Source organism: Pimephales promelas, chromosome 6 (genome assembly GCF_988280905.1).
Source record: "Pimephales promelas chromosome 6, fPimPro1.hap1.1, whole genome shotgun sequence".
NCBI classification, from domain to species: domain Eukaryota; kingdom Metazoa; phylum Chordata; class Actinopteri; order Cypriniformes; family Leuciscidae; genus Pimephales; species Pimephales promelas.
In genome coordinates this window covers 17,335,620-17,350,625 of record NC_142774.1, presented here as the reverse complement: position 1 = coordinate 17,350,625, position 15,006 = coordinate 17,335,620, and the positions used below count along the sequence as shown (strand labels likewise).

The following is a 15,006-nucleotide window of genomic DNA, read 5'->3' as shown; positions in this document are numbered from 1 at the left end:
TGTGATCATCTGCGATTCCACCATCCGGCACGTTAACGCTGTGTTAGGCAAAAGTAAGGTGCACAGTCATTGCTTTCCTGGTGCTCGTGTTCTCGTTATCACTGCGCGGGTAACTGAGATTTTGAACGGTGAAAAGCGCGTCGGAGCTGTTGTGCTGCACGCAGGATCTAACGACATAAGGTTCCGACAGACGGAGGTTCTGAAGAAAGACTTCATGTGCCTTATCGATACGGTACGCAGCACATCGCCTGAAACATCGATTATAGTGTCTGGACCGCTTCCTACCTACCGACTAGGGCATGAAAAGTTCAGTAGATTATTCGCGTTAAATGAACGGTTATTGTCATGGTGCACTGATCAGAAACTGCTCTTTGTAAATAATTGGAATCTGTTTTGGGAACGACCGAGGCTCTTCCACGCTGATGGCTTGCATCCAAGTAAAATCGGGGCAGATCTTCTGTCAGATAACATCACCAAAATGTTAAATACCGTTTGAATAGTAACCAAAAATCCAAATCACAGTCTCTACTGCACCAATTTAATTGATATTAATACTAGTGTAGAACATTGCATAGAAACTGTGTCTATCCCTCGTTTACTGAGATCAAATAATAAATCTACCGCGTGATCAAGAAAAAATCTTGTAGTTATTCAAACAAAAAATCTTGCTTTTAGTGAACAAAAACAATTTCTAAAGCTAGGTCTTCTAAACATTAGATCGCTCACACCTAAAGCGGTTATTGTAAATAATATGGTCACAGATAATAATTTCGATGTTCTGTGCCTTACTGAAACCAGGCTTAAACCAAATGATTATTTCGGTCTAAATGAGTCTACTCCGCCAGGATACTGTTATATGCATGAGCCCCGTCTGACCGGTCGTGGCGGCGGTGTTGCAACAATCTACAGAGATATCCTTAATGTTACTCAAAAAACTCGTCGTAGGTTTAATTCGTTTGAAGTACTTGTGCTAAATGTTACGCTGCTAGATGTAAAGAAAAAATCCCTATTATCTCTAGCATTGGCTACCGTATATAGACCTCCAGGGCCTTACGCCGACTTCTTAAAAGATTTCGCAGACTTTCTATCAGATCTATTGGTCAACATTGATAAAGAATTAATTGTTGGAGATTTTAACATACACGTAGATAATTCAAATGATGCTTTAGGGGTTGCGTTCACAGATTTATTAAACTCCTTCGGGGTCAAGAAAAATGTCACCAGACCAACTCATCGTCTTAATCATACACTCGATTTAATTATATCATATGGAACCGATATAGATATCATTCCACAAAGTGACGATGTCACTGACCATTACATGGTTACCTGCATATTACGTACTGATGTAATATGTCATGCTGCGCCACGTTATCGACTAGGTTGAACAATTCTTCCATCCACCATAGATCATTTCTCAAATAGCTTATCTGATCTGACTCAGCTGCTGCCTGAACCCAAACAAACAGATGAACTAGATGAACTAACTAGCACTATGACCTCCATTCTCTCTAGAACATTGGATATTGTTGCACCCATTAGATTAAAAAAGGTCAGAGAAAAAAGTATAGCACCATGGTACAATAATACTACGCATGTTTTAAAGAGAGAAACCCGAAATTTAGAGCGTAAATGGAAAAAAAAAATAATAATTTAGAGGTCTTTAGTAAGTCTAGTGAAAGTATATCCCGAAATTTAGAGCGTAAATTGAAAAAAAAAACTAATTTAGAGGTCTTTAGTAAGTCTAGTGAAAGTATATCACGTTATAAAAAGGCTCTTAAAATGGTCAGGGCTCAGCACCTCAGCAAACTAATAGAAAATAACCAAAATAATCCAAGGTTTTTATTTAACACCGTGGCTAGACTAACAAATAAACAGACGACACCTGAACAAAATATCCCGTTACAGTTTAGTGGTAATGATTTCATGAACTTCTTCATCGAGAAAATTGAAAGCAACAGAATCACAGTCGTAAACTCTCAATCTTTGCTCGCGCCTTATAATTCAGCCGCAATTATCACCCTGCAAGAACAATTACAATGCTTTAAAATCATAGAACAAAAAGAGTTAAGTAAACTTATCACTTCATCTAAAACAACAACATGTTTATTAGATCCTATACCAACTAAACTATTGAAAGAAGTGTTTCCTATCGTGGAAGAGCCTCTTCTTAATATTATTAACTCATCTTTAGGTCATGTTCCAAGAACGTTCAAGCTGGCAGTTATAAAACCTCTTTTTAAGAAACCGCAAATTTAGATCCACATAACTTAGCAAATTACAGACCCATCTCAAATCTTCCATTTATGTCAAAAATATTAGAAAAAGTTGTGTCCGCTCAACTCGGCTCTTTCTTGCAAGAAAACGACATCTATGAAAAGTTTCAGTCTGGAGTCAGGCCACATCATAGCACTGAAACTGAGCTTGTTAGAATCACAAATGATCTACTTCTAGCTTCGGAACAAGGCTGTATCTCAATGCTAGTTTTACTTGATCTTACCGCTGTGTTCGATACTATAGATCACACAATACTCCCAGATCGACTACAGAACTACACTGGTGTTCAAGGACAAGCATTAAGCTGGTTCAGGTCATACTTATCTGACCGCTACCATTTCGTCTGCTTAAATGGAGAAAACTCGATCATAACTTCGGCAAACTATGGAGTGCCGCAGGGATCTGTGTTAGGCCCTCTATTATCCTCAATATATATGCTGCCACTTGGTAATATTATAAGGAAACATGGAATAAGTTTCCATTGTTATGCTGATGACACTCAAATATATATTTCATCACGGCCAGATGAATATGCTAAATTATCCAAATTGACAGATTGTGTTAAAGATATAAAAGATTGGATGACGCGTAATTTTCTTTTATTAAATCCAGTGTAGCAAATGCAACATTTATTAATATACATAAAATGTATTAAAGGGCCAATTTAGCTCAAAGGGGAAGGATTCATTTATTTGCAATGAATCTATGGAACCAAGCAAATGACTCGTTTAGAGTTCATTCGAACGGGCCGTAATTATAACCTTTGCAAGGGTATAAATACCAAATCTATAGTGAAACACTATGTCTTAGCAAGGTAACTTTAGATCGAACAGTACAAGACATTAAATGTGCAAACACAACACAAGGCAAATTATCTTTTCATATATATGGAAGACTTTATTAGCTATTCTAAACACAAAACTAAGGTCTAAACATAATAACACACACACATTCATACAAGGCGCAGAGGAAAAGAGAGCGAGAAAGAGTGAGAGAGAAAGTTTCAACTTTCTATATGCACGTAAGACATGACCTGAAAGGACCACCAAGCATTAATTTAAACCTTCGTTTCTTAGAGAGGTTATTCAAGTTACATTAAAGCACCAGTTCAGCTAAGAGTCTGGAGTACTTGCTCTTTGAGTGGCTGAATTCCCTTTGTTGCGTTGCGTCGAAGGGGTTTCACGGGTCCTCGTGGCTGGTTGTCTTTGAAGTGCCTGGATGGAAGATCCTGAGCTTGCCGGTCACGTGGGCATTAGCAGGCAATGAGAGTCCTTACGGTTCGAAGCGCGTTGCGGAGAGCCGTTTAAAACGAAGCTTTGCAGCAAACTTAACTTTGAAACGAGACTCTTACGAAAAAGAAAATAAAGGAAAGAAATGAAAGTAAGGCGAGTTGGATGGCTTGAATGAGCTGTTTTAACCCCGGTCTCGATGGGTTATTTTGTCTGCTGGTCGAATTTAGTCTAGTCGATGTAGAAGCGTGCAAACACGCTCTTTGTTTCAGAGAGAAGCACGAACAGGAACACTCTCTTCCTGTTTTAGAGAGAGGCACGAACTTAACAGTTACAAACTGAACGAATGAGAAACAGCAAAAACAAACATGAGGTCTTGCTCCTTTGTTCGGATCTTTAACTTAAAACTCAGTCTCTTGCTCCTTTGTTCGGATCTTTAACTTAAAACTCAGTCCAACCTCCCAGAAACTTCTGGCCAATGGGACAATGGCATAATTTTATGAGGTGGATCTAACTTCTTGCTTATCACTATCTTGAGATCTGCCTGGTTCTCCCGCACTTAGCAGAGAAACAAGGGAACACAGATTAAACATTAAAAAGATTATTATAATCATAAAACAGAGCATTTTATACAGATTTGAATCATGCCATCTTTTAAATTAAAAGTGTACCATTCTTTTGATAGGAAGCACGATACTTTTTCATTCATACTTCTAATAGTTGTATAACAATTACAAGAGTTAATAGTTAACAACAATTACATGATTAATATGTGATCTAAGCATGACAAACACAACACATGAATTGCAGAAATAGTAGCAAACATAGAATTAAATGTTTGAGTAGAAGTCCATTGAAAATGGTTCTGAAGTGAGTTTGATTTTATGTGGGAGATCTCAGATCTCAACAGTGAGGTCATGGTATGTTCAACTCGTGGGGGAAGAAGTCTGTGGAACATCTTTGTCAGGGGATCAAAGGAGTGCCCCCTTTCTGTGGCATTCTGTTGGTCTGCAGGGGGGTGGGGTTATTGTCCCCCAAAGCAGACCTTTTGGAGCCATCCAGTCAATGGAATGTGAGCTCCAGAACCTTTGGAGTGTTGAATCCATGTGAATTAATCCCATGAGAGATTAATTTGATTAATCTGTGTTTGATTCGCCTCAATTCCTTACACCAGACAAGACAGAGTTAATACTTATCGGTTCTAAAAACCGTCCACAAAACCTTTCGCAGCACGACTTTAACACATTAGGGTGCCCTTCTACTTTATCCGCTACAGTAAAAGACCTGGGTGTTATATTAGACTGCAACCTGTCTTTTGAAAAGCATATTTCATATGTTACAAAAACAGCCCTTTTCCACCTTATAAACATTGCTAAGCTATGTAACATGCTATCTGTCTCTGATGCAGAAAAGTTAGTTCATGCATTCATGACCTCGAGACTAGATTACTGTAATGTTCTATTAGCCGGTTGTCCTGCATCCTCAATAAACAAGCTACAGTTAGTCCAAAATGCAGCTGCTAGAGTTCTTACTAGGTCAAGAAAATATGATCATATAACACCGATTCTATCATCACTTCAATTCATTGGTTACCTATAAAGTTCCGTATTAATTACAAGGTATTGCTTTTGACTTATAAAGCTCTAAATGGTTTAGCTCCAGTCTATTTAACAGATCTTCTATCGCCCTACATTCCATCACGCTCTTTAAGATCACTAAATTCAAGGCTTCTGGTCATTCCTAGGATATCCAGATCCACCAAAGGAGGGAGAGCATTTTCACATTTAGCTCCGAAGCTCTGGAATAGCCTTCCTGATATTGTTCGTTGCTCAGACTGGCTTTCCCAGTTTAAAACTATAAGACGCATTTATTTAGCCTGGCATTCATATACATTTTTTATCTTACAGTTACTGTAAATTTGGCCTCTAGTTCATAAACGCCAGAGGAGAACTGGCCCCCGACTGAGCCTGGGTTCTCCCATGTTTTTTTTTTTTTCTCCATTGGGTCATCTGATGGAGTTTTAGGACACCGTCAGGTCACTTAATGGAGTTTTTTGGTTCCTTGCCACTGTTGCCTTTGGCTTGCTCAGTTGGGGTATTCAAATTAAATGACCCATCATAGCTTTGATCAGCTCTACCAATCTTGATTGTCTTTTTTCATGAATAAACAAACACTGTGATGTTGTCTTGATTAATACTGTGAAGCAGCTTTGATACAATCTGTATTGTGAAAAGCGCCATATAAATATATTTGACTTGACTTGACTTGATTTCAATGAAATAAAAAATATTTTCACAATTTGGGGTAAGTTCTGATTTAATTTCACTCTGTTGATTATGTTTTCATTTAATATTTCTTTTGTAAATGGGTAAAACAGCTATGTTGCCTCAAAGCAACAGTATGCAACAGTGGAATGAGAATCCCCTGTTTTCATGCTAGTTAGCAATACAATTTTATCACCAATATAACATTTCACACAGATGGAAGGAGACTTATTAAAGTATTTGTCAGTATGAAAAAACAATATCAATATTTATGATGACAGTTTAGCTGTAGTATGCATAAGCATAGCCTATGAGGGGATGTCCATCTCTAAATGTTCAGGCAGGTTTAGACCTGGGAAAAAAGACACAACTGCACCTCTACCCCTGGCCCGAGTCCACTTGGACCGCATAGATAGACCACTGGTCTGTCTTCAGTGAAAATGGCATAATCAAGGTCAAGTGCATGAAATGTGACGTGTTTCTGTGTCACACTCCTGACAAAAACTGTTTCTTCACCCTTCAAACACAATAATCTAAGATGAAGAAGGGGCTCATCCATGATTTATGTGTTAATACTGAATGATCCACCAGTGTTGTTTGTTCTTTAGTCTGTTTTAAACAACACAAATTGTTTTTTTGTTTTTTTTAAACATGAAAATTTTATGAGAATGAATGCATAAAAACAATACTCCTTTGTTGCGCATTGTTACTTCTAGGTAACAAACCCCACTAAGTTGGTAACTGAATTTAACTGGATTATTTTTTCAGCACATTTTAAAAAAAAAATGAAGTTGATGTTGAAGATCTTTCATAAAATGTGTTTTGTAATGAAATAAAGAGATATATATTAAATAGACTGCACTTTTTGTTTTTATTACCATTATTGCATGTTGTTGCGCCAAAGTAACATACCTAGATCTACCCCCTATTTTTAATTATGTGTTGAATTGTTCAATGTGCTCTATGACTGGTAATAAAATGAGTGGAAATATTTTTTTTTCTCTATTATTTCATGTATCATGCAATAGAGGGTTAATGATAATTTTATAATTTACTAATAAAATGTCATATCTGTTCATATCAGTTAAAGAACATGAGCTAACATTAACTGACAATGGACAGTTGCATTTTTATTAACAATGAATAATAATAATAATGTAACACATGTACATTGGTTAATGCAATCAGTAACATTAACTAATGAGACCTTTTTTAGTAAAGTGTTTCCATTTGTTTCTCTCTTTTTTGAGGTAGAATGTTCTGTCCCAGTGTGCCTGGCTGTATGTCATTTTCATTGTAACAACAACCCCTACAAGGCATTCATCTGAAACTCAATTGTTCTACTATAAAAATAGATTTTACATTCAATGTCCAGCCTGGCTAGGATAGCAGACGAAATCTAGTAATGGATCAAATGACCTCTGGCTACAGTTACTGTAGCACTAACACAACACCAAATAAGGAAATGCCATGTTTATTCAAAATAACAGGACAAGATGTACAGTTCTCTCCCGGTGTTCCGGTCTAAAAGGTCGGCCATGATTTATGAATGAATTACATAATGTAAATTGTGAAATAAGCAAATGGTTTTATTTTCACTTGTTACTCCTGCTGTTCATCTTAGCCCTTTGTCTACAGATACATGCCAGGCATTCTACAGAGAAAATGCCTTGAGCTTTTTTATGTTTGCCATATGACATAGATGTTCCATTAGTATTTTTTACAATGCATCTTGCAATATGCAATAAGTAACAAACTTTAATCGTATGGTTGATACTAAGAAGACAATTAATTAAGAAAATGACTCACATTCTTCAGGATATCAAACCATATTCTGATCTACAAAATAGCTTATTTTAAAACAAAAAGAAAGATATTTCCTGTTTGTATTCTTCTCATTATGTTAAGATTCCACATGCAAAGCTCAATGTGCATGACAAACTCATGATGCATCTGGACTTGATTGGGTCTTACTTTAACAGTTTAAAACATATTATAAGTATGTACTTTATGGGAAGGGTCTGCTAAGCCCCACTGTCTAGGCATTGAAATGAATATTTTTAATGCTCAATATTTTAAAAAGCTCTAGACAGTCCTGACTTTTTTCCTTTGATATATTTTCATATTTTTGACATTATAAACTTGAGTGAAGGCTATTTTTCACTCAGTGTCAGTGCGTCAGAAGCCTTGGTTCAGCCTAGTGAGGTCCGTGCCCTGAGGTATTGCTATTTTCTAGGACACAATCTGTGTCAACGTGTTATGGCCACGCCTGGCTGAGCAAACAAAGGTACAGCTACAAGACACATGCATATTAGTTACTGTCTGACTGATATTACTTACCCATAATAATATGACGGGACAAATTCCCAGGCCTCATTACCAAGCATTATTTTCTACATGTTTTCATTTTCAAGTCCTTTTTTGGCAAGGTCCAACTGAAGTCTCCAATGAGACATTGTACTATAAAGTATGAAATATGTAAACACCTTGATATTTGTTTCTTCAATTGCATTATGTGATCATTGTTTTCCTTCAGTTCTCACTTTGAATAGTGTTAAAAGAATAGTTAAAAAATGAAAATTTAAAAATGAAAAATCAAAACCCAAGGAACTTTTATTCACCTTAAAAATAGAAATTAAGATATTTATTTATTACACCTGATTTATTTATTTCCTTTCTTTAAAAGTCATTTCACCCAAAACTATGCTTCTGAAATTTCATTAAAATACATTGTAAAAGTAATCCATATGAATCAAGTAGTTTAATCCAATGTTTAATCGAGTAGTTTAATCCGAAAATACATAATTGATTCATTATCAGATTTAGGCTTTTATTCACATAAAACATCAATCAATGCACATGCATAAAGCACATGCATGGAAGCGTTATCGTGCTGTGTGACACATAAGAAACAAACCAAGAAACAAACCTCAATTGTTTCTCACATGTGAAGTTGTTTCTCACATGTAATTCAAATTTTTGGGCAAATTATTTTTTTGTTTTTTTTTAAATATTAACTGCTGTTTCTTTCTATTTCTATTTATTTTTATTTTCAGATTTGTTTCAGAAAGCCATCATCCAGAGTGGGACTGCTCTATCAAGCTGGGCCGTCAACTACCAGCCAGCCAAATACACCCGCATACTAGCCGAGAAGGTGGGCTGCAACATGCTAGATACTATAGATCTGGTGGAATGTCTGCAGAACAAAAACTACAAGGAGCTGATTGAACAGTACATCACACAGGCCAAGTACCACATTGCTTTTGGTCCAGTAATCGATGGTGACGTCATCCCCGATGACCCCCAAATTCTGATGGAGCAGGGAGAGTTCCTCAACTATGACATCATGCTTGGCGTCAACCAGGGTGAGGGTTTTAAATTTGTGGATGGCATCGTAGACAGTGAGGATGGTGTCTCCGCAAACGATTTTGACTTTGCTGTGTCTGATTTTGTCGACCACCTCTATGGTTATCCCGAGGGCAAGGATACGCTCCGAGAAACCATCAAGTTCATGTATACCGACTGGGCTGACAAGGAGAATCCGGAGACCAGACGAAAGACTCTGGTTGCGCTCTTCACCGATCACCAATGGGTGGCACCAGCGGTAGCTACGGCAGACCTTCATGCTCAGTATGGATCTCCAACGTACTTTTATGCATTTTACCACCATTGTCAGAGTGAAATGAAACCTAGCTGGTCGGATTCAGCACATGGAGACGAGGTGCCTTATGTGTTTGGAATTCCCATGATTGGCCCTACTGATCTCTTTAACTGCAATTTTTCCAAAAACGATGTCATGCTTTCAGCGGTGGTAATGACTTACTGGACGAATTTCGCTAAAACGGGGTAAGTTATACCCCTTTTTAATGCTCTATTAATTAAATATATCCACAAGTTTCCTACGCCCCATGAGGCCTTGCGTCAAAAGTGGGCGCGACTTCCGGTTGGAAGTAAACAAAGCGCGACTTGACATGTTTGACATTCGTTCATTCAACAGCTGACAGTCATTCAAGTTATAGCGATCCAAACTAGCTGGGAACACAACCTCAACAAAATTTAAAAGGGTGAAATAACAGTACCTTTACCCTCCGCAGTAGTTGATTGGGAGTATTATAATAACAGTATTAATAATCAATACTCATCAAGGCATGGTGACAGACAGTGAGAGCTGACAAACAATTAAAATAAAAAAATACACACTTAGTTATTGTGCTTTGGAGTTTATTCAAAATTATAATGTGCTACTTGAATACATCAACTGGCACATTTGGTATTCTGTCAACACAGGCTTTGATCCTGAGTTTAGGTGTAACATCAGTAGCGAACAGCCAATCACATGCTGATAGAGTTTATAGAATATTAAGAATTTAAACAAATGTACACAGGAAGATTCGTCGTCTTTTGGGAGGTGATGGAAACTACAGTCGTTGGCAGGATCACTCTGATTTCGTTTTCGGCTTATGTTCAAAACAATCACATTTAAGCCACTGAATTAGTTTACTCCGGTTATACTTACAACCGCGAACAGCACATGTTGTCCCTGAGCTCCGTAACGACATCTCTCATAAAGATTTGCGTCTTTAAATAGTAAAATAATTCTCCGAAAAACAGCTAACGTTAGCCTCTTCGCTAACTAACACACAAAATACCATTGGAATGCTACTTCCGTCGCCTTACCAGAAGTTTCACCCAATTTATTTTTTACAGGAGCGCCCCTCGGAAACTTGTGGATACACTGCATACCTGAACTAAGGCTCCAAACAAAAGTGTCATATATTTGCAGGAAATTTTTTGAAATCTTTTTCATCTGTTGTTAAGGTCAATAACATTATACACGTGTTTCTTGTTTTTCTTTTTTTCATAAGATATATTGAAAATGGTCTTTTTTTGCTGCTTTTCCTCAGCATTATAAATTTGTTCAGATGTCCATCAAGATCTCTTAAGATTCGTATTGTAAAGAATTGTTTTTAAATTGATCACAATCTTCAGAGGCCTTTGCAGTCTCCTCGCATATCACAATATAAAGACTCATTATTGTCACTCAGATCATATTTTTAATGCTATCAGACCAGCTCTTAACTATCCTTGAGTTATGGGGTTCTTTATATCTTTTCCTCCCATACAGCATCACTGTATTCAGTGCAAGCCCAATTCATCCCAAACCTCCTCCAGATATAAGTGACTGGGGCCTACTCACACTTTCAGGGCTCCATTCACAGTTTATAGGCAGAACAACCTCTGCTATTTGGCACCACTCCAGCTGATACCTGTGTGTCAGGAGATAGATTGGCAGGCTCATCAGTAGCTCACGTCAGGCTGCTCTCCCTTCACTGGCTAAGTGTTTCTCTCAGCGTGAGTACTTTAAAACAGTGGAGGAAAAACGAAAGCAATTTCAGCAGCACTTGGAGAATGCTCGCTTTGCAAGAGACACTCCAGCCTCTGGTAAACACCCCAGTGGTGATATCAGCCTCTCTGAGTGTTTCCAAAAAAAAACAACAGGGTGAATAAATACTGTGGATGGGAAATAAGCAGAGCGTAATGTCTCGTTTGTAGCCTTCCTTTGTTGCAATGACTGTCAAGCTCTGATGCTCAGACTGGAGAGATCAACATGGGTCATTAATGAAAAAAATTAACATGCATTGGTGTACTCAGTGTTACGACCCAGCTTAAGATTAAAACAAATAATGTCTAGGGCCGAAAAATAAGGCAATAATAGTAAATATCAATACAACATCAAATCAATAAAATGTTCAAAAGGAGGTTTGTAAAATGAGGTTCCCTTTCGTAATCACTCCGAGTTACGTCGGAATGACGGAGAATGGGGGTTTCGCATAGAAAGCCAATCCTCTTCGAGTATTTAACAACGAGCCAATGGCATGAAAATGCCTTGGGGCTGTGGAATTTGCATAGCGTACCTCCGCCCCACCTCGTGGGTATAAAAGGAGGAAGTGAACGCAACCGCAGTATGTTTTCGCTTCGGAGCCAAGAGAACTTCTTCACTCCACAAGCCACACAATCTGAGTTTACTACAGTGACTCACCTCTTCGAGACGAGCAAACTCTCTGGTGTTGGTGTGACGGTGGTACCCAGCGAGTTTCACATTGCCTGCGATCTGAGCAGTGGTCTGCCAGCGTGTGTGTCTCTCCCTGGTCGCTTCAACATCCGCTGGGTTTCTCCTCTCACTGAAAGAGTGTGCACGTGGCACGTCTTTTTGAAGACGATCTGCCAGTGTATTCGTGAGTGCGGGATTCTGATAGAATCAGTTGATCACGCTCAGACAGCGCTCACTCACTGCTGCCTTGTCTTCGACAGTTCGAGGGCAAGAGTGTGGTCCCACTGAAACTTTTCAGAGGCTCCTGGGGCATATGGCATCCACAGCTGCGGCAACGCCGCTCGGACTGCATCATATGAGACCGCTTCAGCTGTGGCTTCGCGATCGAGTCCCAATGTGGGCATGGCATCGTGGCTCGCTCCGAGTTCCAGTGACTCCAGCGTGCCGCCAGACCTTCCTTCCGTGGTCGAACCTCAGCTTTTTACGGGCCGGAGTCCCTCTTCTGAGAGTTTCCAGGCATGTCGTTGTCTCCACGGATGCCTCTACCACGGGTTGGGGTGCCATGTGCAATGGTCATGCAGTCGCGGGTTCCTGGACAGGACCCGAGCGCCTCATGCACATCAATTGCCTCGAGCTGCTGGCAGTATGCCTGGCCCTGCACAGCTTTCGAGCACTGCTCAGGGGTCAACACGTACTTGTCAGTTCGGACAATACCGCTACGGTAGCGTATATCAACCACCAGGGTGGTCTACGCTCAAGTCGGTTGTCGCAGCTCGCACGCCACCTCCTGTTATGGAGTCAGAAGCACCTGAGGTCCCTTCATGCAGTTACATTCCAGGAGACCGGAACCTGGCAGCCGACGAGTTGTCACGGGTCCGCCCTATCTCCGGCGAATGGCGACTCCATCCCCAGACGGTCCAGCTGATTTGGGACCAGTTCGGGGAGGCACAGATAGACCTGTTCGCCTCTCGGGACTCATCCCACTGCGCCAAGTTTTATTCCCTGTCCGAGGGCACGCTCAGCACAGACGCACTGGCGCACAGCTGGCCGCAGGGCCCATGCAAGTATGCATTTCCCCCAGTGAGCCTTCTTGCACGGGTGTTGTGCAAGATCAAGGAGGACGAGCAGCAGGTCTTGCTAGTAGCCCCTTACTGGCCCACCAAGACGTGGTTCTCCGAACTGATGCTCCTCGCGACAGCACCTCCTTGGCCTATTCCTCTGAGGCAAGATCTACTCACTCAGAGACGGGGCATCCTGTGGCACCCTCGTCCCGAACTCTGGAGGCTACACGTGTGGCTCCTGGATGGGACGAGGCAGGTTTGAGGCAGGATTTTTTTTTACGCGCGTAACGTGTCTTTGCATTGACTTAACATTGAATAGCCTGACACGCTATTCGCGTCCTGTGTGAACGCACCATTATACAGGGTATATAAATAGGCTATATTTGTGTGCAGAATAGGCCTAATCATTGAAACATTTCTCTTCTATGTCCATTCCTGTTTGGATTATGTGAGTCTGTTTTGATCAAGTTTTGATAAAGCCTACATGTGAACAATAATCATATTCATTCTGCATTTTCATTTTGGATGTGGTTGTAAAATTTAAACTGACATCTTGACAAAAAAATGTATGCCACAACCCACTGACATGCTTCTAAAGCTATTATCCAATTTGGGGGCCTTAAAACACCTTAAATTGCACATGGCGTGAGCTTAGAATTATAAGGTTCTATCTCCGTTTAGGGTAGTTCTGAGATATTGAGCATCAAAGTTTTTACATCCCAGCGGGCAAAACTGTTATGTAGTATAATCTTCTATTATAGCTCAACAAGACCATCACCCTACAGGTACTTTGAGAATAAAATATCAAAATCCTGGCACATTTGAAAATGGGATTTTTTAAGATGACCCAAATGGAGATAGAACCTTTTAAGTCTGAGAGCTCTGATTCTGTTTGGAATTATAAGGTTCTATCTCCACTTTTACAAATAAAACCCCACATTTCAAAGAATAAATGTATATAACCATTGATTTTAATCAATTTATATATTTATAATACAAACACACAGCTTATAGTATATGAAGAGTTCAGATGCAAAAGCCTCTAAATGCCATTTGAAATTTTCTTCTTTAATGATGATTTTTTATCATACTTGTATATTTAAGTTCAGTAATTTCACTTAAATAACAATTAATAGATAATTATCATTGCCATTTAAGTGAAATCATTGAACTTAAATATACAAGCTTGATAAAAAATTATCATTCTAGAAGAAAATTTCAAATGGCACTTAGAGGCTTTTGCATCTGAACTTTTCATATACTACAATATAATAGTATAGTATCAAAGCCAAGCAAATTTGTAAGAAAAAAAAAGTATTTTTATTTTCAAAGAACATGGACATGGAATTATTACACAATACTACACCCCACTCCTCTGTACTGTAAAAGCATTTAGGAAACATCTTACATTAAAAACATTTAATTTAGTAGATTAACACACACAATATTGTAACATCTTGAAAGTTATGTTTTCATCCCTTTCCACCACTCTGAAACATTTAAAAACAAGTTAACCCCCCCACACACACACACACACACTGTTACTAAACATCAGTAAAAAAAAGTTTTAAAAACACATTGTTCATTTATTTTATAACCTAGTATAAAACTATGAGACACTAGTATTATTTATTTATTATTATTCTGTATGTCTGTTTTGTTATGTATGATGTATTTCATGTTATGTAATTTATGTTGTCATGACTCTTTCCAACCTTCTATCTAGATTTTTACTTTCTAAATATTGCCTCGTAGTATGCTTTGTCAACGGCAGGCATGTACTTGAACATGGATAAAAGGTCTGACTTCTTTGCCACTGCAATTGTGCTTTTTTTGGTGAGCAACTTTGGCTTGGGCAGCAAGAGATACGTTGGCATGTTAGCCCTAGTTTTGACATTTGAGCCCCTAATATCCACCTGTATAGGAGGCTGAGCATGGGAGGTACTGTACTTCACACTGAACAGATTTTGAGAAAATGTTATTTGGGCCACTGAAGCGAATGGTACCTACTTGAACTGGAAAAGTTTTGAACATGACTGAAAGTCTTTGAAATCTGTGTCTTTCATCTGGATGACAGTGTAAGGATTAGTTCTGTTCGCTCTCAGAAGGACACGCAAGAACGA

The 15,006-nt window shown here is 38.9% G+C and overlaps 1 protein-coding gene across 2 annotated transcripts in view; it reads left to right on the top strand.

Annotated features, from left to right (window-relative positions):
* nlgn4xa (neuroligin 4 X-linked a) overlaps nucleotides 1–15,006 on the top strand; it is a 161,102-nt gene that overhangs the window by 123,278 nt on the left and 22,818 nt on the right. For both annotated transcript variants that reach the window (XM_039649528.2, XM_039649529.2), the window contains one exon: nucleotides 8,827–9,616. In XM_039649528.2, coding sequence (XP_039505462.2) covers nucleotides 8,827–9,616 — 790 coding nt within the window. The remainder of the gene's footprint in view (nucleotides 1–8,826; nucleotides 9,617–15,006) is intronic.